General features: G+C 43.1%; 3 protein-coding genes across 34 annotated transcripts in view; 1 reads left to right on the top strand and 2 right to left on the bottom strand.

Annotated features, from left to right (window-relative positions):
- Positions 1-25,420, top strand: part of MED12L (mediator complex subunit 12L) — a 315,757-nt gene that overhangs the window by 204,472 nt on the left and 85,865 nt on the right. The window lies entirely within an intron of this gene.
- On the bottom strand, positions 9,315-12,671 carry P2RY13 (purinergic receptor P2Y13). The gene is made up of 2 exons (XM_008521031.2): positions 12,519-12,671; positions 9,315-12,085 (listed from the first exon to the last, which is right to left on the bottom strand). Exons 1-2 carry the CDS (start codon positions 12,564-12,566, stop codon positions 11,066-11,068), a joined length of 1,068 nt encoding a protein of 355 aa, XP_008519253.1. The 5' UTR covers positions 12,567-12,671; the 3' UTR covers positions 9,315-11,065.
- Positions 17,464-25,420, bottom strand: part of P2RY12 (purinergic receptor P2Y12) — a 50,502-nt gene continuing 42,545 nt past the window's right edge. For 2 of the 3 annotated variants that reach the window (XM_008521017.2, XM_070576370.1), the window contains 2 exons: positions 21,233-21,399; positions 17,464-19,475 (listed from right to left, as the gene is read on the bottom strand). In XM_008521017.2, the coding sequence (XP_008519239.1) occupies positions 18,433-19,452 (1,020 nt within the window). In that variant the 5' untranslated portion in view covers positions 19,453-19,475; positions 21,233-21,399 and the 3' untranslated portion in view covers positions 17,464-18,432. Of the gene's footprint in view, positions 19,476-21,232; positions 21,400-21,453; positions 21,760-25,420 lie in introns of those variants that run through there. The other variant, XM_008521022.2, reaches the window with a different exon arrangement.

Below are 25,420 nucleotides of genomic sequence, written 5' to 3' on the forward strand. Positions count from 1 at the left end.
GTCTCCGAACAAAAATTGCCAACGTCATAATGGCTTCGTCTTATCAGAACTCGCCAGATTTAGAGTCCTTGCTTTAGGTGTGATTCTTCCCTGCGGCGCTTTCTTCTTCTTCCCCACGGATTTCGCTGTTAGCCCGTGAAGCCCGTTGCTGCATCTTGATGCCGTGCAGACCTTAGTGAGAGACTTGCCCTTCTTGGGTTGAACTCTTTGCCGTTGGTCACTATGATCCATAAATAATAAGTGATGTTGCTCATAGTGCCAAGCCTACCTGCCAGGAGAACCAACTGCCAAGTATTAAAAGCCTCCTTAAAGAAATGTTGAGAAGAGACCTTCTCTGCTGCTTCTGAGGGTTATCATCTCAGATTTCCAGCGGCGTGTGTGAAATTATATTAGGGAACTTATTTGGACAAATATTTCATAAGCTTCTGTTAAAGGAATAAAGGCTGTTCTGTTGTCTACCTGAAGTTTTAAGGCATTGTTTTTTACCTGGTTTGACGTTAGCCTATTAAGATCAATTAATACTGATTTTTTATGTTAAAGAAAATGCCTTTCATTTGTATCAAGCTGCTGACAGTGTTTTTGTCATACTTTTCTATTTTGAATTTGAAGGGAAAATGTTTTGATAATTCAGGATTATAATACCCGGTTTTGAGTGCCTTTTCAAAAGAATCGCTGGAAAAAGGCCAATGTGTGAAAGGAGCATGGTGGGCTTTCCATGTTTGCGGAAGGACCTTGGGTTTTTCCTGCGTGATGCAGCGCCTCCCCGTCTCCACTTGGCGTGGGTCGGTTTATGAAGGCCTCTTCCTGGAGGAGGACAGGAGCTGCGTCCTTTCGGAGCAGTGGGTGGCTCTCTGTTTCTCCTCCCCGGGTGGGCCGGGGATGGGGTAGGCTCTTCCCTTCCTTGGCTGTAACAGAACAGTTGGATTGTCCTGTTAGAAGCTTCTCTGGCCGGCGAGTAAATCCAGTGTAGTCATGAGAAAGTGAACACGAGGAGCCTGTGTGTGTTTGTCTTACTGCTCATCCTGCCAGCCTCCAGTTGGGACTCGTTAAAGCTGGTCTTACTTAACATCCAGAAAGGGAAGTCCTACACGTTTAGTCACGAAAAAGGTATAATGCCTGCTGAAAAGAGCAGCTAAAAACCAGCCTATCATTTTATTATGGTTCAAATCACCCAAAGGTAAACCTGCCTGATTTTTTTTTTCTATAGCAGGTCTCACATTTCATAAAAGCCACAGGAGAGTTTATAACAATAATTATCTTGCCGCTCCATTGGAAGGTCCTATTAAATGTAGAGATGCTATTTTAATAACATTGTTTAGGCATTACTAACCCCAAATTTATTTTGAATACAGGACGACATCCTGGGAGGTGTGTCTGTGTTTCTCTACCACCACAATGTTTAGAAATTTTTTTTGTTTCATTTTTCACTAGGGGTGATTTTGTTTTTCTTCTAATATTATTTTTTAAAGATGTTAAACCTACAGACAAGTTGAAATAATATTTCAACTGGATTTCATCTAGATTTCCAAATTTTTAATGTTTTTCACTTACTCCACCTCCCCCACCTCATTTTTGGGGATCAGTCTGAAGTTGGTGTCATTGTGACCAATGCCTCACCTCTAATGACTTCAGCCTGAATTTCCTAAGAACAAGGATATTCTCCTACCTAATCACAATACTGTTACCAGTCAAGAGATTAATATTGGAACAATGAATTTTGAAATATTGTCTGCATTAAAATTTTGCAATTTCCCAATAATATTTTTTATAATTTTTTTTTGATGTGGAATCCAGTCAGTGGTCACACATTGCATTTGGTTTTACTGTCTTTTTAGAACTGCTTCATTCTTTAGAACAATCTTACCACTTCCCCCCCCCCGCCCCCCAACTATTTCTTAAATCTTCTTGCTTTTGCAGATTGCTTTGATCAGTGTTTGCTAGGCCCATCCTGTGGGGCGTGCGGTGAGGGGCTGCTTCTAAGAGTTTCTGAGCAGTTTGGACGCATTAGCCTGAAGTCTACGTTGGCGTTTGGAATTCTGAAGTCAACTATGAATAGCTGTGATCTTGTTTTGGACATAGACCTGGTTCATGGATCACTAGTCACAAAGCTGGTGGATCCAAACTCACTTTTTCTTTGGGATATTGGGTGACTCACTCAACTTCTCTTGGCTTCAGTGTTTCTTTTTTTTTTAATTGAGTTAATGATAGGTTACAATCTTGTGAAATTTCGGTTGTACATTAATGTTTGTCAATCGTGTTGTAGGTGCACCACTTCACCCTTTGTGCCCACCCCCCACCCCACCTTTCCCTTGGTAGCCACTAATCTGTTCTCTTTGTCTACATTTTTAAATTCCTCATATGAGTGGAGTCATACAGAGATTGTCCTTCTCTAACTGGCTTATTTCGGCTTCAGTGTTTCTTTAAACTGAGGATTCTGGTTTAATCACAGAATTTTAGATGAGAATCTCCATAATGCTATTGATTTTTGAAAATATATTCTTAAGGAGACAGAGCACTCAGGAAGAGAATGTGTTTCTTAGATCTTATAAGGAACAAAAATTTGGTAAGATTATGGATAAGTCTTCCTAAGTCCTGGGATGAACTTCTGACTCTCTTCCTATTTCCTGCCTTCATTCGTGAGACGTTGGCACGTGCATCACCGAGCTTTAGGCTGGTCTTCTGGTCATTTCTCCTTTGCATATGACTTCTTCCCCTCGCTCCCTTCTTTATTTGCTTCTCTGCATTGGTGTGGACCTGGGCACAACATCCCCTGCTCCAGAGCATTTGTGTTGTAATTCCATTTTCCTCTGTCACTCTAATCTCAAATGTATCCATTTCTTCTTAAAGGAAAATGCACTTATAAAGGGCCTCCTAATCCTTTGTAGCACAGAAACGCATTGTTGCACAACAAAGGCAAGCAAGGGTCTGATGGAAACGTGGCTCAAGTTGATCTTTCTTGAACGCCCATGTCTTTTGCATGTAGCCAGAATGTACAACAAGGATTGTAGTAAAATCTTCACCAGATCTTACTGTTCCATCTCTCTCTACACGAAAGTCACCCCAACTGTGGCTCACATCCAGGAGCTGAGAATTTGTGCTGAGTATGATTATTACAAACCCTTTAATGTTCCCTTGCTGAGATTGGTATCTTTAGGTCCCTGTGCTTGAATTACTGTGTTTAATATGCCCTTTGAAATGATTTGTGTCTATTAGGGCTGCTTTAAATCAAGCACTTACGTTCTTCTGGTATGAGAACGTCATGTGTAGTGGCCGACTGAAGGGGAGGGCTGGCTTGGAGATGGAGTCTGCTGATAAGCCTGTGTCTGGCTCCTGCCCTCACATCCACAATCTCTCCTGGGCTGGGCTGCTGATCCCTCAGCTCATTTTGGAAATCTTGCTGTGAGAGGTGGTCTGGGGCCGTGACAAGAGCCCAGGAACTGGGGTCATACAGAGGCCAGGCAGTGTGGATTTCAGCCTCTCCACTTAGTAGCTTTCTACTTTGGGCAAGTCATTTGATAGAGCTGAGCCTCAGTTTTCTTCTTCTGAAAAGTGAGCTTGGGAATGGCCACATTGTAAGATTGTAAAGCTTAAATAAGATCTTATAAGGAACAAAAATTTGGTAAGATTATGGATAAGTCTTCCTAAGTCCTGGGATGAACTTCTGACTCTCTTCCTATTTCCTGCCTTCATTCGTGAGACGTTGGCACGTGCATCACCGAGCTTTAGGCTGGTCTTCTGGTCATTTCTCCTTTGCATATGACTTCTTCCCCTCGCTCCCTTCTTTATTTGCTTCTCTGCATTGGTGTGGACCTGGGCACAACATAAGATAATATGCAGGGAACTTCTGCAGTGTTTGGAACTTGGTTGGTACTCAGTGAACAGTAGCTTTTGGGGTTTTTTTTGGTCAGAAGGCAGAGGGAGAGTAAGTGCCTGAATGGGAGTGTCTGTTTGAATGTAAAGTTGGAATGATTAGAAATTCAAAACACTCAACTAAGAGGCCAGGGTAAGTCCATATTTCGGTTGCCCTTAGAAAGCTCCTGGTTTTCCTTTAATGAGGAACTGATGATTGCTTCAAGTACTTTTCATATTCTTTCTTAATATCTTTCTCTTCTTCTTCTTCTTTTTTTTTTGCGGAAGACTAGCCCTGAGCTAACTGCTGCCAATCTTCCTCTTTTTGCTGAGGAAGACTGGTCCTGAGCTAACATCCATGCCCATCTTCCTCTACTGTATATGTGGGATGCCTACCACAACATGGTGTGCCAAGTAGTACCATGTCTGCACCCGGGATCTGAACCAGTGAATCCCAGGCCACTGAGAAGCGGAATATGAGCACTTAACCGGTGCACCACTGGGCCGGCCCCCAATATCTTTCTCTTCTGAATAGGAGGAAATTAGGACTAGCTTATTCCAGATATCTGAAATTGTAGGAAAGTGTAAAAGCTGAGTCCAGGATATGTGGGGGGAGAAGAGGGGAGAATCAGGGTCCCCACATTCTCACAGCTCAGGCAGTTTGAGTTGCAGGAAATTTCAGTTGCAGAGTTAAATAGAAAAAAAAAGCAGAGAGTAATATATGTGTATATGACATAAATTTAAAGCATAAAGTGAATATTTTTAAAAAGCTAAAAAAGTATTCAGATATATGTTAGATAAAATTCCTTAAGGTGAATATCACTAAGTAAGGTCACGTACAAGCATCTAATGTTTAAGCTGCCTTTCAAAAGTAAAGGTAGACGTTTTATTACTGTGCTCCAGAACATTACATTTGTCAGTTCGAGTTTTATTACAGAAGTGGCAAGAGTTCCCATGCTGAGTGAGCTACGGAACTTTTAAAAAAACTGGATGATGATCTACTTACTGTAAGTCTGAAATTCCGTTTTCTGTCTCTTTTAGATTATTACTCCTCCCATGTTCTCAGCTCGCAGCCCTACACTTGGTGTCCCCGTCAGGCCTCCCTCTCCTCCCCTATAAATACTTTTACTAGCAGGGATGGGGGGCTGGGGAGTCAGCACCCTGGGCCTGTGGATCTGTGCTATGCTGGCACCCGTTTTCTGCCTGAAACTGGGTCTGCTTGGTCCCGTGGTTGTGCCTCTGCTGTGTGCTGACTCTCAGGGAGCATGGTCGCTCTGCCCTGCACAGGCAGCATAGGAAGGAGCTACTCTCCTTGGTCTTAGGAACCCTGGGAAAAGCCAAGCTAATAGCACAGCTGTTTGTCTCTCCATGGAACTCCTGTAGACTGATGTGTCCTTTACGGCAAGGTAAGAGTTGCTGGTGGTCCCTCACATCCCGTCACAGTCGGGGCCTCTCCCCTACCTCCTCCTTAACGTCACCACGAGCCTCACAGCTGCAGATTCATCACATTTGACCTCTCCAGAGCGTCATATTCTGTGGACTGTTACTTCCTCCTTGAATCTCTCTTGTTCCTTGGTTTCCAGGACACTCGATCTCCTGTTCCTCCTTTTAATTCACCATTGTCCCCTCCCCTCAATCGCAGGTGTCTCCCCCTCTTCTCTTCTGTCCGGTCTGTCCGTGAGACGTGTGCAACATGGCCTCTGCAGGCGCAGCTCATTCCTTATTCTCTCCCTGTCTTAGAAAAGATGATTCCCTCAGCCTCTGATTAGCCCTGTCTTCAGGGCCCTGGCTCCATATTTTGCCCCTCTGGCTAGACTCCTTGGCCCGGTTCTCTCACTCATGCTTCAAATTCACCATCCCCAGAATCTGCTTCTCCGCCTTCCTTCATGATCCAATACATTGCCCAAGGTAACGATCTTTCGAGCAGGGAATCTCAGTTGGAAGGAGGTGGGGTGGGGGTTATGGACCCCATTGAGAATACATTTTGCACATTAATCACATATATTTTACATATAATCTCCCGCTCTCCTGTGGTCTTGAACTCAAAACCTCTCTCTCCAAAAATGTCTCTAAGGCCCACATCCGATTTTTTCCCCTTGGCTCTTGCCTGCGTAGATGGAACCCTTCTTTAGTTGATCCTTCGGCCTCCGTGGCTCTTCTTTCAGTCCAGAATCATCCCGCTGCCGGCCAATGATTCTCCCAGAGCACAGCACAGAGCGTGAAGCTCTTCACCTGAGAAGCCGTCGGTGCTCGTCGAGAAGCGCAGACACCCCGGCCCACGGCGGAGCGCCGTGCTGGGACCCGCGGGGCATCCCGGGCTCGGTGGGTGCATCCCCGCGCCACAGCCCGCCCGAGCACCTGCATCCCCGGGAGCGCTGGGGCGGCGCAGCTTCTCTTTGGAATGCTGTCTTTCCTCCTTCAAGGTCTGGTTCAATGTTCTATCTGCTGCGAGGCCTTCCTTAGTTTCCCCATTGGGAACCAGCGGCCTTTTCCTGTGAGCCTCTGCGGTGTGTGAATCAGGTCCCTCCGACCACTCACCACGTTTGGATGCGGGCGCTCCGCGGGCCTGACGGTGGCTCCCCAGCGGCGGGCGCCTGCCCTGCACGCACGTGGGAGGGCTGACCTGCTGTGGCCCAGGGAGGCCCCTCTGCGGGGGTCCGCGCCTCAAGAACCCTCGAGGGCTGCGGGCTCCCCCGGTGCTCCTCGGTCCACGGTGGAGCCACGCCGACCCTGGGGCTGCTGAAGTCGGTTCGCGTTGAGCCTCCCCCGCGACTTCAGGAGACCCCTCCTGCCCCTCCCCGCTGCGGCCTCCATGCCAGCCCCCAGCCCCGGAGGAGCTGAGCGGGCCTGGCGGGAGGGGCGGGCAGCGGAGCCTCAGGCGGTGGTCTAGGTTTCCATCCCAGCTCTGCCGCTGCTTGCTGCTGGGTCATGTGTGCTGTGGGCATGGTTTCTGTTCCCTTTGTGCCTCAATTCCCCCCTGCCGCCCCCCAACAAGGAGGCTTATAGTGTCTTTCTCAGAGGGCTGTGGCGAGAAATAGAGAGAAGTTGATCCTTGTGGAGCGCAGAGCACGGCGCAGAGCGAGCACTGAGTAAACGGGTGGGAGCTGCTGGCTGGGCCTGGAGCTCTCCGTGGCCTCTGGGTCAGAGCACGGTAGCTGGCAGCGGCTGGGGAGTTCCGGCCCAAACATGGCTGTGTTGTTTCTGTGGGTCAGGAGTGTGGGGGTGGCTATGGAAGTGTTGAAATTCGCGGGGCATACTGCACAGGAGAGATGTATGATTTCCCTTGGGAACATTAGGAGATGTGAGGTTGCAAATGCAGTGGTTAAGAACATGGCTCAGAAGCCAGAGTCTGAATTCCAGCCCTAGCTCTGCTACTTAGCAACTGTGTGACTCCATGCAAGTTGTTTAACTTCTCTGTTCTCAACTTCTTAATCTCTGAAATGGAGGTAACATAGCACTTCACAGGTCTCCTGGGATATTGAAATGGGGTAAGATCTTTAGAGCTCCTTGTCCACTTGCCTGGTCCTAGTAGAGAGTAAGTCGTGGATATGCTGCTGCTGTTGTCACTGATCCGAGTCTTGTTCCCGCTGCTGCTGCTGCTGCCGGCACCCTGGGCCCAGATTCGCTCCTGTGCCAACAGTTGGCCCAGCATCGGAGATGCCTCTTCAGCGGGTCATGAACTTCCCAGGGAGTCATAGTCCTTGTCACTGCCCGTCACCTTACGTCTGTCCTGCTCTCTTAATAACGATTTTGTCTGTCTCCTGTTGACAGATCCCACTCTTGGGCATCCACATCCAGGAGGGCTGTGCTGTGACTCAGTCCTTATTGGCAGTAGCAACCTCAAGGAGCATGTGGCCCAGAGGTTCTTCACGTGTGGTCCAGACGTCGATGTCACCTGGGAACTTGTTCCTAGGCCCCACCCCAGGCCCACGGTATCCGACACTCTGGGGGTGATGTGTTGAGAATGCCTGTGGCTAGTTCTGGTACCCACTGAAAGTGTGAGAACTACTGACTGACACATTTGTTCTGTGTTTCTGTTACCTGCATTTTGTTTTCATGTCGAATTTAAGATGTTTGGTTGTGATTATAGGCACTTCCCATGATTTCTAAATTCCCCACTTTGCTCAGTAGGGCTGCTGTCTCTTAACATGTGTTCCTGTGGTATTTGACACTGCTAGGGTGTGCCCTTCTGCTCTGGAGGTTTTGTTCTTTTAGGACCCATGTGAACTTTGACCTGTTAACTTGCTGGAGGAATGGAGTTTGCCTGGGCTAATGCTTTAGAAAGAAGACTTAAGAAAGTTATGGAAGGAACTGTTTTTAAAGTGGATATGGGATATACGAAGTAGCAGGTTTAATAAGGTTGAATAGCTCTTTTCTAGCTGTGATGATGACTTTATCGGCCTTCAAACTTCTGTGAGTTGGCAGTTCACACTGTTCCTCTGCCTCTTCCTTCCTCCTTTACAGTAATTTTTCTTGGTTTCCAAGAACTCTTCTGTGTGAGGCAACATTCCTTCCCCTTCCCCTTCTCTTGCCCCCGGGATATTCAGAAGCTCTGGTCCATAAAAATAATTACAGTTTGGCTTTTGACAAAAGCCCTTAATCGTGTTCTGAGCTCACACAGTGTATCAAAGCTGCTGTTTTTTTCCCTTTTCCTCTCTCCTGTGTGTCATTAATGGCTATGATGTAGCATCCTCTTCTGTACGTATCCTAGACTTCAGTATCTGTGATGCTAGTTTGGGAGGTGCTTCTCAAATAGTTGCTTTGCATTTTGTGAGTGTGATGTTGAGATGGCTCTAAGATGTCACTTCTCTAAGTACTTCGTAGATTATTTCCTTCTGCATATCAGGTACTCTGCTTTTGACTATAATGTTATTATAATGGAATTAAGTATTTGAATTTATGGAGGACAGATTTGCTTTTAAAATTTTATCTTGAAAGGTCTTTCTAAAAATTGCATGCATTATCTAGGCGCAGTTACTTATAATACAATGTTGCAGTCTAGTTCTGATCGTGTAACGTACTCAGTATCAGTAAGGTGGATTTAGTGACATCTCCAACAGTTACTATGATTTAATTCTTTTATTTGAGAGAATGAAAATCAGACAAGGGTATTTTCTAAAAGGAGAGTTTTGGAGATTGTTATATGCTGTAATTACGAGTTTTACTTAACCAAAACCAACAGTGCATAGCTAAAGCATTTTGTCAATAGCTGTAAAACTGAAATATGATGGATATTAACCCCCCCGCTCTACAGATGCTGTTTAGTATCCTGCCTCCTTCACGATCGTTCACAAGGGAACCCCAGAGCACCCCCCTCCCCAGGCCCCTGTGTACCTGCTGTAGGAAGGCAACTGAGAAGAGCTTGAGCTTTCAAGAAATTTATATCCTCTTTTGATGAGAAAAACGTCAGTGAGAATTGGCTTCCCTTTTGCTCCTCTAGTATGTAAATATAAAACCAGCTTGACTTATTTTATCAAGTATTTATTAGTTGTACATAAGACGAAATCCCTGCCTTCAAAAGTTTACGTATCTTATTAAAAGAGAAGATACATTTGTGAGCAAGTAATTACAAAACAATGTGATAAATACAAAAGTTGAGATGTGACACCATACAGTGGCGTGTCCTACCGTGACAACAGACAGATAAGGGAAGAGTTGGGTTTAGGAGGTAGTAGGAGCTTGGCTAGATGAGATTCCATGGCCTAAGTGATGGCAACTTAGGGTTTCATGGATGAATAAGAGTTTTCCTTGGTGAGTCAGAGCGAGGTTTACGTGTGCGGTGACACAGGAGTGAAAGGAGTGGGCGTGTTCTGGCAGTTACACGTCTACACAGAGTGTGAAGTTCCCGATGGAAGAGCAGGTAGGAGACAAGGCCAGAAAGGGAGGCAGGCTCCAGGACCTTCATGGCCCTTGAGGCCGTGGAATGAGGCCTGGGCTTCACCTTGATGATCATGTGGGCGCTGGTGGCACATTTACAGAGCATGACTACTTCTGTGTGCATTTTCTCTAGAACATACAAACCAGCGTCCACAATTCCAGATGAGCATATTTTAGTTGTTTTGAACCATGAAGGGATTCAGGAGAAAATTTGGAGGTAAATAAGTACTGGTAGGTCACCATCCTATGACAGATTTCCCGGTATGAATGTTACTGATTGTGGGTCAGCAGTCCCATCTCTAGAGGGACCAAGAATGGCATAATGATGACATATTCTACTTAAAACATTTGGAATCCATGGTCTCCAGGAAGTAGTGTGGGAGATAGCAAGAAAACATGGCATGTTTTCTGTCTTCAAAACGTGTCGTCTTTCTTAAAGAATCCACTGCCTCTGGGGGATGTGGGCAAGAAGACAACCATCCCGTAAAGGGGAACTAGCAGTGAGGGCCTTCTGTGCACACGACAGTGGGAGGAGTCTTGCTCTTCAGCCAAAGGTGAGGCAGGAGAGCAGACGCTGTGGCCCAGGCAGGCTTTGCGGAGAAGGCAGAATATTCAGCCACCAATAGAGTGTTTGCTGGGCAGAGAGAGAATTCCAAGCAAGAAGAATACAGTATTCTTGCCCTTGAATTGTGCACGTTTATGATGTGAGCAAGGTACTGCAGTGCAGCAGTGCACGTGTGGTTTAATGATGGTGCTTGTGCTCCCATGGTGCACTGGGAGAGTGAGGAAGAGGTGCTGTGTAATTCTAAGGAGCAGCCCCTTCATCCCGGCTTCCAGAGGGCTTCTCAGCCACCCCACTCCCCAGATACTTCCTCTCTAGCATCCTTTTCAACCCCTAGCTTCAGCTTTCACCTGAGGACTTTCAAGGTTGTTTTATTCTTTTTTAAAATCGACAAGTACCGACATTTGTGGGACACAGAAGCAGTAGTGTTGTTTGAATTGTGTGTGTAAAAGAATGTGAGAAGGTATTTTGGAGGGGAGGTTTTTAGGGATATACATTTATCCATAGTAAATCTTTCCCCAGTTTTCAGCGAATGCTCTCAAAAAGCCGACCTCTAGTGGCCGTTTACTTTCTGTTGCATTCTTTCAGACACTTCATTTTGCTTATGAATAAATCTATGTGGCCTTAAAATTTACATAATCCTTTCTGCACCAGGATAATAAAGTGTAAGAAAGCATTTGTTCCAACCGTTTTTTCTTTCATTGCTTAAATTTTATTTCCAAATAAATTGTCTCTTAAAGTCTTGTTGATAAATAGAAGCTAACCATAATAAAGTTATCAGCCTAGGGTTATGTTATTGTCAGTCTGGATGGTGTGATTTTCTTGGGTTGATGTTGCCATCTTTCTGCCTCTCATGCATGGTAGCCTTTCTGTGAATTTTTTACATAAGAATATATATATGAAGGGGTCCATACAAATGTTAGTTGCTGCCAAAAAGAGAGTTGTTTCCTTAGCAATAAACAGGTGGTTTTGCACCCGGCAATCAGTCCTGCTGTTGGTCTGGCTCTGTGTATATGGCACTCTGGCAAAATGAAATGGAGCAAAGCACACAAAGAAGACGGCCACCACAACGAACACTTTACCTCCCAGCTTTTTGTTGTTTCCGCTCTCCTTGCTTTTGGACTTTCTGTAAGAATTATATACTTGTTTTGCGATCACCACATAAAACAGAAGCATTAGGACAAAAACGGTCCAGAAAATGAACTGGGATATGTTATTCACCACTTGGTGCCATTTGAGCCCCAGAGGACCCTTTAAGGAGGCGCACTTTCTCACAGACGACGGTGTGGCTTCCTTGTTGCTTAAGATCACGTTTGGCAGAGAGGTGAGGTACAAAAGGAGCCAGACCAGGGTCGAGACCGTTTTTGCAAAAGCGGGTTTTTGCACGAAATATTTTCCAAAAGGTCTGATGATCTTGAGGAACCTGTCAAAGGCTATGAGGCCCAGCAGTATGATGCCCACGTACATGGTGGCGTAAAAGATGACAGCCGAGAAACGACACACGAAGGCTCTGAGCTGCCAGGGGCCGAGGTGGGCGTCGGAGAGGATTTTGAACGGAAGCGTGAGCGTCATTATCAGGTCGGCCACCAGCGTGTTCTTGAGGTAGACAATGAAGGTGGAGGAGCTGGGGATGTGGACGAACACCCACAGGGCTGCGGCGTTCAGCAGGAGGCCGGCGAGGAAGACGACAGTGTAGGCGGCCGGGAACACCAGCTGGGCGACCCGCGTGTCTCTGGGGCAGCGCTCCGACCCGTTGAGGCCCTTCAGCAGTGTGGCGTTCATGGCTTCCAACATCAGCTGCGACAGATAAGCACACACACCAAGTCAAACCACGAGTGTTTCCTGATTTCCACATGCTGCTGCTTAAAAGCAGACGTGAGGTTTGTAACATGTTAGCCCCTTACATTCCTTCATCAGGCTCAACAGACGGGTCGAGAAGGAGCGTGTTGTCTCTGGCCAGAGTGCTCACGGCGTGGCATAGGTGTGTGGCGGCGTGAAAGTGCTGTTACTGTCCCGCCCTCCCGCAGCCCAGGAGCAGGTGCTGCCCGGAACGCCGCGGTGCAGCAAAGCCCCGGGGCAGGGCTCAGAACGCACGCCAGGCTGCTGCACCGTGGAGCTCCTTGTGCTCATGGTCTGTGGTTTGTAGAGTGTTAACCTGAAGCCTTTTCTTCCCTGGAACATATTCTGTCTTTCCTAAGCAAGCCCACTCGTAATACAAATGAGAACTCACCTTCGAAGGGAGGCCGCCCGTCTGAGTGTCCTCTGACGAGGCGGGCATCAGGTCGGCTGCGAGGAACCGGAGGCAGCTGGCACCCTGCTTTCTTATACTGGTGTTCCTTCCTCATTTTCTTGTGTGCACTGTGGTCACTCAGACCTTCTTCTTAGGCAGACCTCTGGGAGATCTTCTAATAAAAATCCTCTCATTGCAAACTTAGGTCCTGTTAATCTACTATGACTTGAATTGGTTTAGTTTAGTTCCAGTTATCTTTACATATATTTATAACTTTCTTGCAGTTTATCCTATCTACATTTTCAATGAAGTTTTTGAGTCCCTCTTGTATGTAATAATAAGAGGCAGAAAAGATAAAGAAAATAACCCCAAATTGCAACCAAGTAGGAGAGTAAGAGTTAACTCTAAAATCAGACAGAATCGTCTTCTGCATCCTTGTAGACTGCTTTTTCCAGAAATTTGTGTTCATTAGGATGGCCTATTTATTTATATAGACATTTATCTTAGTCTTTTGGTCTTCTAGTCTCTGAGAGATAAAATCACATATTTTCTAAGAGCTAGGGGCTATTAGACCCTGAGTTTTGGTGTTAGAATCCCAGATCCACCAGTTGTTGGGGTCTAGATCATAGTCGGATGATTTAATAGCTCTGTGCCTCCATTTCCTCGTCTACTCATCTGTGTAATGGGTTTAATGATAGTAACTAAGACACAGTGTTGTTGAGGGGGTGAACTGAGTGCCCAGAATAATGCTGGAGCGCTGAAAAATGTTAGCCACTCACTCCTGTGGTGAGCGATTGCAGATTTAATTGGAGATACACTGTTTGACTCATTAGACAGCTGTTTTTGGAAATCTCTTCTGTATTTGATGTTGTATGTGAAGTGCCAAAGGCTTCAGGAATTTCATCAATCAACTTTGGGCCAAGGTCTGTAACGTTTTTCCTTTTAATCTATTCAAGTTTGAAAGGGCATAATTGCTACTTTTATACGGAAAATGTTGTTGTCTCTGACAGAAATGTTTCCTTGCCAGGTAGATAAAGGGAAAGAAGAAATTTGGAGATCTTCGGAGGGAAGGTGGCATTCTCCATGGTGACTTTCACTTCATATTTTTTGTACAAGATTTACCACAGATTTGGACCAGACTGTGGGGTCTTGTTGACTGAGAATTTTTAGGTAACTTGGCATGGGATTCTGAGAGTAAAAATTCCGTATCCCACTGGACATTTTTAAATATGAGGCAATAAGATGCCCGCTGATTTTGGTTGGAACTACCCAATAGTGGTACAGTTTGAAAAATATGTTTTTGACTCAAAATAATTGATTCATAGAAATACAGATTCTGGATTTCAGTAATGTAATGCAACATAATTTAAACGTATATCTTTTTGTTTGCTTCAGTAGAGGGAAAAAACAAGCAAACTTTTCTTTTATTTTTTAAGGAGCTAGATTTGACCAACATAATTAAGTGTTAATTTCTCCCACAGCTCCAAACCCATTATCTAGGTGAAGATTTGGAATAGTTTCAGTGTAAACAAGGGAAATGCCATACAGGAGAATTTCATAATATGAAAATTGGAAATCACGTTTTGGTCAAATTTTGAAATACTAAAATGTGGGAAACTTTCAAAAGAGGAACTGACTTATGGTGCTCATTTCCAGAATTAGGAAGCATATTCTTTTAAATGTTGTAGGTTTCAAGACGTTTGACCCTAGTTAATATCCAACAGATTGCTCCTTCCTTATGTCCCTGTGCTCCATGTGTATCAGCTGACTGACCCCTCCTTCCCAGCCCTGCTGGTGCCCCAGGGCGGTCTTCTCCCCTCGAGGGCATGTCTGAGAGGCTGTGCTGCAGGGCAGACCAGAGCACGGCCTTGGGGAGCCAGTGTCTGGGTTCAATTCCTTGTTCCAACTTTTCTTGAGACCTTGACAAGTTATTTGTGCTCTCTTTACAATGAAAAGAAGTAACGGTATCTGCTCTGTTGGATTGTTAGGGGAAAAAAATGAGTGATCATTCACCAAGTGCATAGAATAATGCCTGTCATGTGGTAGGGGTGAGTATGTTTCTTGTTAAGTGAAATTAAAGGAAAAATGGAATGCCATGGGCATTTTTGGGAAAAATCAAAGAAGATACGATGAAAAGTGCCAGAAATTAGGAGCCTGACAAGTGGCAATAAACTAAATATTTAAATCCTGTGAGGCTCAACAGAATGTAGTCAAAGCCATTAACATCACACCCACTATCCTGTTGTAAGTGATGACATGATCTGGTTTACTGCTTACAATAGTCCTCAGAGATGGGTCCCATTCTACAGGTGAGAAAACTGAAGCCCACGAGTGAAGCCGTTTGCCCAAAGTCAGGCAGCCCAAGCCCCCTGCAGACCAGAACCTGCTTCCTCCCCTGACGGTCAGGAGCCGCAGACAGGGTGGACACAATTGTTTCCCAGATTCTGGAGGTTTTGAGTCGAATATTACTGATTGACGTTTGGGGGGAAACAATCAACTATCAAGGTTATTGGACTTGTGAAACTTTCTGCCTCAAAATGAGGTGTGAAGTTGAAAACATAAATTGGTTCAAAGCAGTACGATCAGGAGAGAATCAAAGAAGGTATAATGAAAAGTCATAGAAATTCGAAACCTGCCAAATGGGAATAAAAACTACTTTTCCCGTTTGTAGTTTCCTTTGGGTTTTCCTTTGGATCAGCGTTAACAGTCTAAAGGTTCCTGTCGGTGTGGTAACCAGTACCGTATAATGAATGTCTAAAAAGGTGAGCAAGTGTTTGCTTTTAATTGGAATGAAAGTCAAGGTGGAAAGTCCTGTACTCATAGAAGAGCCTTTTATTTCCAAGTATACCGTGGTACTTTCTCAGATTATATGAGATTGTTTAAAAATTCCACTCTGGATTAACCAAAACTGGTAACAATAAGCTAAAATAAGTTGCACAACTTAACATTAAATGTAGCAATGAGGGGCCGGCCCGGTGATGCAGCGGTTAAGTTCACATGTTCCGCTTCTTGGTGACCCGGGGTTCACTGGTTCGGATCCCGGGTGTGGACATGGCACCGCTTGGCAAAAAGCCATGCTGTGGTAGGTGTCCCACATATAAAGTAGAGGAAGATGGGCCCAGATGTTAGCTCAGGGCCAGTCTTCCTCAGCAAAAAGAGGAGGATTGACAGTAGTTAGCTCAGGGCTAATCTTCCTCAAAAAAAATAAAAAATAAAATAAATGTAGCAATCTGTGTCTATAAATCAGTATTAGAAAATTTATGTATAGCTGTAAATAGGCAATAAATTCACAGTATTATCTGAAACAATTTATATTAATACTTGGTTTCATCTTTTTATTATAAAAGGAAAATGAGTTTAAAGAATTCAAATAGAGACACATATATAGTCGACAGTGTGAGTTTGTCCCCCCTTACGTATATGGACTAATGTGTGTGCAGATACGTATTTACATTTTAATTATTATAATTCCTAAAGCTGGAGATGGTGACCTGTTCTGTGTCTAATGAGCACTCTGGGATACTCATCTCTCAGTCTATCTTGCATATGTTCAGTTTGACGTTTGATATGGGAGTATATGCTAATATCTTTGGATAAAGAATTCTCAACAAAGTGTGTTTAGAGTTTAATGTAAATTTTTAGTATTATATGTGAAAATATAGGTAATTCCGAACACTTTACAGTTCTTTTGCAAAAGTACCGTAATATCGTTAGTGTTTCTGGTTTTTTCTTTCTTTTGTGGAGATTGCCACCCAGTGAATTAGTTTAATTGAAAATGGGAGATGATGCAGGAAAGTCTTTGCCCACTCCGCAGCTCGCAGCGCCTCATGTGGTCCTGGCTCCTTGAGGTGGTCAGTGTTAATCCACTCTGCCCCTGGCTTGGGTGGGTTGTGAGATGGATCTACCCCTTATTTTTCCCAAATGCGAAATAAGAGGGTCGTATGAGTTGATCTCTGGTTCCTCTTTCATCTCAGATATCCTGGTATTCTCACAGACCGTGCACACTTAGGACATTGGAGTGAATTGCATTAGTCTATGTGGCAGAAAAGGCTAGCTTTTGTCCCAGTGGTATGTAGAATATGCTTCTTTTTTGACGCGTGTCTCTGTTCATCTGCACTGACATCCAGTGCTCACTTGTGGCAGTGCCAGAGAAGTAAATGTGGCCACTTGAGAGTAGATACTATTAAGAGAATTAAATAAATTCAACTTTGGGGCCGGCCCAGTGATGCAGCGGTTAAGTTGTCACATTCTGCTTCAGCGGCCTGTGTTCGCCGGTTCAGATCCCGGGTGTGGACATGGCACCGCTTGGCAAGCCATGCTGTGGTAGGCGTCCCACATATTAAGTAGAGAAAGATGGGCACGGATGTGAGCTCAGGGCCAGCCTTCCTCAGCAAAAAAGAGGAGGATTGGTGGCAGATGTTAGCTCAGGGCTGATCTTCCTTAAGAAAACAAAAAAATATAAAAAAATAAGTTCAACTTTGTGCTGAAGTTTAGCTCAGCAGAACTTGTGGAGGGTTTGGATAAAATCGATTATTATTGAAGTTCAGTGAACTTCCTTATACTGCCGCTCACCCCTTAGTGTCTTCTCATGTTATGTTTAGATACTGGTATCTACGCTTTCTATTTGAGAATCACCTCTAAGGGTCATAAATAATCGAGATAAATGATGTCAGCTTCCAAGTGTATTACATGTTTTGTTTATATTAAAAATAATATGGCTCATGTGGCATCTGACTCCATTATAATTTTGACCTATTTTGTCATTTACTTATGAACTAATTGATATGAGGTGTCACCTTCAGAAGACACGTTGCCCCCAACCGTGTCATGAAACAGTGTTGGCAGCTCAGCTTCCCCAGACGGGTTTGGTGTGTGATTGATGTGGGAGTGTGCAGGAGGTGAGTCATGCTCTCTAATCTCTTTGAGCAAAGAAATTCCAACAAAGTGTGATTTAGAGTTTAATGTAAACTTTTTGTTGTACACACAAATAACAAGCAGGTAATTCCGAACATTTGAATCATTTTCCTGTTAACAGTTATGCTGTGCAACTGCGTAATCATATTTAACCTGTTTTTCTCACTATGGAAAATGTTCAGTAACCCAAGTAGCAGGTAGTTTCTAGAAGCTAGTTAATAATGCTAAGTGTCAGTGATGGTATTATATTTACTGAAGTTGTCAGAATATTAGTAAAGCTGGTTTCTCTAGTGTTAAGGAAATATTCATATTATTTTGGTATTAGAATGTCATAAAAATAACTCCTTGTTTTAATAACTTTGCCATTTCTGCTCTTTTTATTGGAAAGATATTTTTTAAACCTCTACCTTAATGAAAAATTAAAAAAAAAATTCGGTCCAATCAATTACCATTTCAATTAGTTTAAATCCTTTAGGTTTTTGCTAATAATTAAAAGTTAGTAGCTGTTCTTCTTGGCGTGTCCCGCTGACTTCAGTTTTTCTAGTGAGTATCATAAGAGGTCAGCATCTGGTTAGGGGACTAGGATGTATGTACATCTTAAGTGTAACTTTTGGTCAGAAGTTGTTATCTAATTTATCATTCTTCCTTAGTTGATCATAAAAAAAAAAATTGTGATCAATAATGTATTTAAAGAATTGGAATAGATACTACTATATGGTTACCCATTTTGCCAAAACCCTGCAAACCATGAATTCTGTGTAGTTTTGCACATAGCATAGGGATTGGACGCTGATTTTTTACTACACAGCTGCAAGGTAGCTTATTTTTCTACATTTTAAGATAGCTTTTAATGCTGGAAAAGTCCTTCTGTAGTCTTGTATTACTTGTTTCAAGAGTCGACTTTACTGACTCAGCTGCTTCTTAGTCATGTTAATAGTTTTCATAGTGCTTTCCTTTTAGGCGTTCCGAACGCCAGCAGACGCACTGCTGCCTCCTTCGTTTACATTGGAGTCTCTTCGCTGGGGTCACCACCAGCCTGTGCTTTTCTCCTGTTTTCCGGGGCTGGAGACGTTGCAGAATTGGGGCACTTCAGCATGGCCATCAGGGAGTGCTTGAAGGACTTGCAGAGGAAGAAGTAGATGAAGGGATCCAGGCACGCGTTCAAGGACGTCAGCCAGAGGGTGCTCTCCTTCACGTAGAATAGAGTGTTCTCAGCAGGGCAGTCAAAGACGTCCCGGGTCTGGCTCAGCGTGTAGGGAATTCGGGCAAAATGGAAAGGAACAAAACAAATGAAAAACACAGCAATGATAATGAAAACTTTGACGTTCACCCTTTTCCTGGGAGCTTTGCCCGTGCCCCTTGTCCTTACATAGGACCTGTACAGTTCCTTTGTAATGAGCGTATAGCATACAATGACAATTAAAAAGTTAATCCAGAAAATGACTTGACAGATGTAGTTGACGATTTCATGCCAGACCAGACCAAACTCTGATTTGAGGAAAGAGCATTTCTTCACGTTCTTGTCTCTCGGCCTCTTGTTGGTCAGAATCATGTTAGGCAAAGAGAGTAAGAACATGAAAGCCCAGATGACAACAGAGAGGATCTTAGCCCCCAGGAGATTGTTGGGGTTGGACGTTTTAAAGGGCCTGGTGGTCTTCTGGTAGCGATCGATAGTTATCAGTCCGAGGAAGGAAATACTGATGTACATTGTGAAGTAAAATACGACAGAGGTCACCTGGCACACGAAGGTCCTCAGGGGTCCCGTCCCCAGTTTGGCATCGCTGAGGATTTTGAACGGAAAAGTCAGAATCATGAGAAGATCGGAAATGACTGTGTTCTTAAGAAAAATAATAAAGTTGGATTTACTGCGGATTTGGAAGAAGACCCTCATTGCCAGGCTATTTATGATGAGTCCAACGAAAAACAGGAGCGTGTAGAGGAGCGGGAAGAGGACCTGGGTGATTTTGTAATCTCTGGTGCACAGGCTGCTGTTCCTGGCCACAGAGGTGAGGTTGTCCATGGCTGGTGTTCCTTCCTTGCTACCTAGAGGGGGAAGGAAGAGATCGATATTTTCAGGCCTAGACAGTTGATTTTGCTCTTATCTCCATGGGTCACCTTTTTGGCTAGGCTTCTCTAAAAATTGGCGTTTCTAATCCTCGTCATGGCAGTTAGTAGGAACACAGAAATTGGAATCTCAAAATATTTCACCGTGGCAAATATTTCATCTCTAGCAAAGTAAAATGGCCTGAAGACATTCTGTGACGGGGTGGATACTTGGATTTCTTATCTGTTGAATGTTTGCCTCTTATGGGGCATTTTTTATCTCAGGCAAAAGCCCTCATATGTTTATATATAAAAACTAGAAGAGAAATGTTTGGTCTCTGCTTTATTCTTCTCCAGCTTCATTTCATGCCTTTTAACTTTTTTGTTTCTGTTCACAAGTCGCTTTTCCTACACTGTCCTTATTCCTGGACTTCATTTGCTCTAGGTCCATCAAAGGGTTCTATGGGGGAAATGACTGAGAACAGCCTATTAGAAGTTTAAAGGGAAAAATGGAAAGACGTTTGTATAAGATCACTCGTGGGAAATTTATTGTTAAGTGCCGAATCAGAAAAAAATAAGCTTCCTTTATAATTGGAAGCTGTTTCTTCTCCATGTTGCTCAATCATTCATTCAAAAATCGGCCTCTCCGAGAGCCGTTCTTCAGCTCCCAGTGTATTTAACCCACGCATATCGCATTTGCAACTTTGCTCAGTATGTGTGAAGATTTTACATACATTTTCTTAAGTAGCATTCAGTACAAATTTTAAAATAGTAAGAAAATAAGGATATGCATCCTGTAGGTGGGCATTTGTCGGCATTCCTCAGAACAGCCAGGGCATGCTGTCCAGATTTATGGAGTGTATCCTGGTAGCTAAAATAAAATGTGGAAACCATGTCCTTGTGTGAGTCTGTGGGTTATTACACCACAACAGCCGTCAGGAAAACTAACACGACTTGAATACATTATCTGGCATCTATGTTTTGAAATTTAAAATGAGGTTTGTAATATTTTTATTTCATCAAAGACAAATAGAATTGATTCTACAGAAAATTGTTCCAAAATATAAGACACACAGTAATGTTAAAGGTACAAATATCTGAAATTTTTTTAAGAAGCTTCCATGCAAAAGATTTAAATATGACAAATAAAGATAGCACTAAATTCCCCAAAATGCCAGTGGAATTCTTTTTGCCCTCCTTTAATTATTGAAACTGAAACGATTAAGATTCCTGTTGTCAGAATTATGGCTCCAATTTCCAATACCTCCTCACCTATGTAACTTAAAAAACAAACAAACAAAGCTAAACAAAACCCAGTATTTAGTTACTAACAGGATCACTGATGTGTAGCCTTCCCTGCTGCTGCTGTTTGCTCTTAGCTGTGCATTCTCTGATCGTTTTGGAACTTCTTTGGGAGTGCTGTTCTGCATAACTTATTTAACTAGTGTTCTTGATATGGAGAATTTCAGCTCCATCTGTATTTAAATCTCATTTTACACTCCAGGTAAAATAAGTAAGCCCATTTGCATTTTATTCCCATGCTTTGTATAATTTTTTTTTTTTTTTTTTTTAGTGAAGAGGTTAATGGTTGTCACTAACACCATTCATGTGGCTTGCATTTTAATTTTTATTCCAAATAAGTGCTTGCATTGCTATTAATTAAAGGTTTCCAATTTTAAGAAAACTTGAAAGAAAATTACACACACATCATACGGTAAATAAATATGTTTGTCAAATACGTCTGCATATAAAGTTACCTGGTTACTCGGTTGATTCTGATGGATTTGAGTGTATCCAGTAAGTGGCAGTTAACACAACCTGCAGAGTGGCATCTGGTCTTTTCCTCTTAATGTCCTTGCTTAGTTGTTAAAACTCTTTATGGTAAAGAGTTCGCTGAGCTTTCATCAGTAAAGTCTTGCGTGTTCTGGAGAGAAATAGAGGGGGAGAGAGGGAGAGAGGACTTCACAATCAGAATTACCTTCAAACGCTGTGGACTCAAAGCTATGCAGACGCTGGATTTCCGTCTGACTGCTTTTAGGACTTCTGCTTTTATTTCCCCGGGAAATGTGGGGCAGGGTGGGTGAGAAGTCATCTTTTAAAAAGCAATTTAAAATCTTGCGGCTTTTTACTGAAACCTCCCATAGAGTTGATGCTTGATGAGTTTTCTTTTTGGTTATTTTCCATTGCAAAGGATCAATCCAAGCTGAGATCAAGCCTTTCGAAGCCCGCTTCCTGGAGAAGGTTGCAGGCTTGCTTTCTCAGATGATTATTCACCTGAAAACACGTTGTGCTCAACATTGGCCGATATATTACATTTGAACAAGTAATTACATTAACTCAAATGTGCTTGTTAGGGATGCTAAGTCTCTTGCTCTTTGTTGTTTTCCTGCTTAATAATGTCATTATTTTAAATCTGTGTTTGATCAACTCTTTGTAGGAGAAACAGTTTCCTCCCATTATAAATTATAAGATTCCGAAATTACATTAGAAAAGAAAAACAGTTGTATCCATTGCCAGGCTCATTATATAAAGTGTCTTTTATGCTTTTCATGACTAGAATTTAAATATAAACATATTATTCTTTTTTCTTTTAACCTAGCTTTTGGTTTTTGGGGAAGTCTATCATTAAATTGAGGGATCCTTGTATCACTGTTACCTTGATATAAATATTGTTGGTGTGTGTACACACACACACACACACACAAGTATTTTGAACTCTCATGTCCTTCTATTACCAGTAGAACCACTTGAGTTGATGCCTTTGCTGGGAACATATATTTTGGTTCTTTCTTTCTTCTGAGTTTTGCGTTATGTCTTTCTCTGCATATGTTAATCTTCAACAGTGGTTCTCAAAGTACAGAACAGCAGTCAGGCTTCACCTGGGAAGTCCTGAGAAGTGCACATTCTTGACTCCAAACCGAGCCTCAGTGAGTGAGAAACTCTGAGCACACCCCTCCTCTGCATTTTAATGAGCCTCCAAGTGGTGCTCCTGGGCACGAAAGTTTGAGAACTAGTCGCTTAAACTCACACGAGAATTTTGTTGGCAGTAAGAATTTGAAATCAAGCTGTGAATTTGAGTAATTTCGTCTGGAAATTTCAGTTACATAATGATCCTGATCTGTTCATCTAGACGTGTCAGTTTGATATTAAACCCCTGGAAAGGTGAATATTCTCAAGTAATTTTTATTTTAAAATTTTACTACTGTAGTAAACATATATAATCAACTTATTTGTTAATTTGGAGACACAAAATTATACTTTTTGACAGAATTTTTATTCTGCCTACACTTCAGAATAATAATAGCCAACATTTGATTCCTTATATTGTCGTGAATTAACTCATTTTCTGATCTCAACTGCTCTCGGAAGTAGGTTTTCGTATTGTTTCCACTCTCTGGATGAGAGAAGCTGAGGAGCAGAGCAGTGAAGTTAATTAGAGCCCGACTGCAACCCATGCTGTCTGACCGCATAGCTGCCTTTGTAACCACCGTGTGCCTGAGAATCTTCCCATGTCACTGTCCCAATGACCCTGACCCTGAACCAAGGCCAAGGAGGTGAGAGGTAAATGCCATGAATGGAATGGCTGTGCTTTCAAGAAAAGACGAGTCGTACTTGCCTTTATACCAAATTGTAAACTCTAAAGGATGTTTTTGAAGAGTTCCTAAGATCTGCAGATGAAACAAGGATTGTGAAAAAAAATCATGACTGTTGTCAACTAATTGATATGCCATCCTAAAGGGGCACTTCAGGGTACTAAAATCGTGCACTTCATTGAGAGTTTATATTTCCCAGAGGGCTGTGAACTGGGATCTGAGGGGAGAGGAGAGGCTCCAGCTCCTGGTCTGAATTGACTCTCTCCTTCCTCTGGTTTAACTCACGACCATACCCATCGGTGAGCCTTCACTGTGATACTTTCTCGTGGAGGGGGACAGCCAAACACCCCCTTGGACCTCTTGACCCTGAGAGTGACTGCAGTCTTTAAGTGAGAGGCGTCTCAGGTTACAAAAGTGTGTTACCACACGAGTGGAAGAAGAGCAAGTTATGCACTTTAACCTTTCGTTCATGAACGACAGCCACACACGCAGTTTGTAATTGGATTGTTGCTACTGGGGGCACGACTAGCTTTGATTGATTTGGTTATTTTCTATGATTGGGATGACTTAGAAAAATGAACTCATTTCCCAGAATTTTTACATGCAAGTGGTTTAGTTGGTTTGTTTATTTTGCCACATCTCCTAAAGGTAATCTGCATGTCTGAAAATATTTGCTTCAAACGGGATTACTCTGAACCCAGAGGGCCCTGCCCTGAAAAGGATCCTGTGGTCCTTGTGGAACCAGGTTGGGGGAGGAGGATGGAGAGGTAATTAAACCATTTGATTAGCTCTCCGGCTGGGTTGGTTCTAACATTTTACAGTTTCTGAATGTGGTCATTTTGACATTAGTGAATGTTTTGAGTGAGCACCTACATTTTAAGGCAGCATTTTACTTATGTCACCTAGCTTAGCTTTGCCTGTGAGTATAGAAATTTCGTTTAGATGTAAGACCAATTCCAAAAGTAGAGTCTTGGGCATTGGGGTGTTTAGCAAAACAAAATGCTGCCTCTGGCAATCCAGCTATTTGTCCTCCCTGTCTGGAGTGTTTTGCTTGAAAGTAGAGGAGTAATGTATGCAGTTAAACCCCTTGACATCTGTTATGCTCCTAGGAGGCTCCAAATTCGTTGGGTAAAGGCCTCATTTCTGTCATACTGTGGACTAGAAGCCATCATAGAACAGAGATGTCCTATACAAATCGAACTCTAGGATTTTCTTAAAGAAAAACTACTCCAGTTCAGGTGAAGAGCCTGCTAATTTCTTGTTCCTGGAGGACAGCCTTCTCTGCACAGCACGCTGTTCTCCCACAGCAGCCCGAGGCGCGCTGCCGATGAGAATGGGCTTGAAGTTATTTTATTCTAACAGAACAACATGGCGAATGAAAAGATTCAGCTAACAGAAATAACCCCTTTTAAGAGTTCTTCATTTTAATAGATTAAAATAAAAATTTTATGTAAATAAATTGATTGTTTTTAAAAAGTGCTCTTCTTTTCTCGGGGATGAGGCGGGACGCTGTGTACGGTTCACTTCGTGACAGATGCCAGCTTTGCATCTGAATATTTGAACATACAAAATTAAAGAGTGTTGGGGAAGTTTGAAGTGCTGTATGTTGTTTTATCAGGACAATTGCATCTACTTTATCTGTTTTTCATTAGTCTTTAGAAGAAAAGGAAGCACGTTCAGAGTGGGATTCATTTATATTTCCCTTTCAAAAGAACGTTAACTTATTAACTTGAAAATTCTGCGATTGTTGGGTCACTGGAAATCTCAGAAGGTCTGAAGAGGGAGAAAGCAGAGCACAGAGCTCCGACACTCACCACCACCATGTCTTTGTGAACACACATGCCTTTTGGCAGCATTTCTAATCACTTGTTTTAAAGAAATGAGGGTGGCTTAGAGCCGACTTCAGTTCAGGTACTCCAATTCTCCTTCTAAGGATATTTGTCTCAAGAGGCATAGTTTCATTTCTGTATTAAACAAGCCCTCCAGGGTTTTTGGATGTGCATCCTCCTACTTTCTTGATCAATTAAATCTTGTGAGTGTGAGCTATTATCTGGAGAAAGAAAGTAATTGATCTATGGGATGAGATTTTGAGAACTAAGTTTACGAGGGAGATGACGTGTTCAACCCACAGCCAGCAGTGGGCTAGCCTTAAGGGGATAACGAGACTTCCTTGCACTGCCCACTTGTGAGTCTGTGGGCAATCCGGTTGATTCTTTCTCCTGCCCAACAAATGTGTCTTGCAGGGAATAATAAATAATAGAGTAATTCTTTGGTACTGATCTCCAATCATTAATATTACTTACAACTATGCAACTCAAGAGTGTTTTAATAATACTTATTTGAAAGAGCAGA

Source organism: Equus przewalskii, chromosome 15 (assembly GCF_037783145.1).
Source record: "Equus przewalskii isolate Varuska chromosome 15, EquPr2, whole genome shotgun sequence".
Lineage (NCBI taxonomy): Eukaryota > Metazoa > Chordata > Mammalia > Perissodactyla > Equidae > Equus > Equus przewalskii.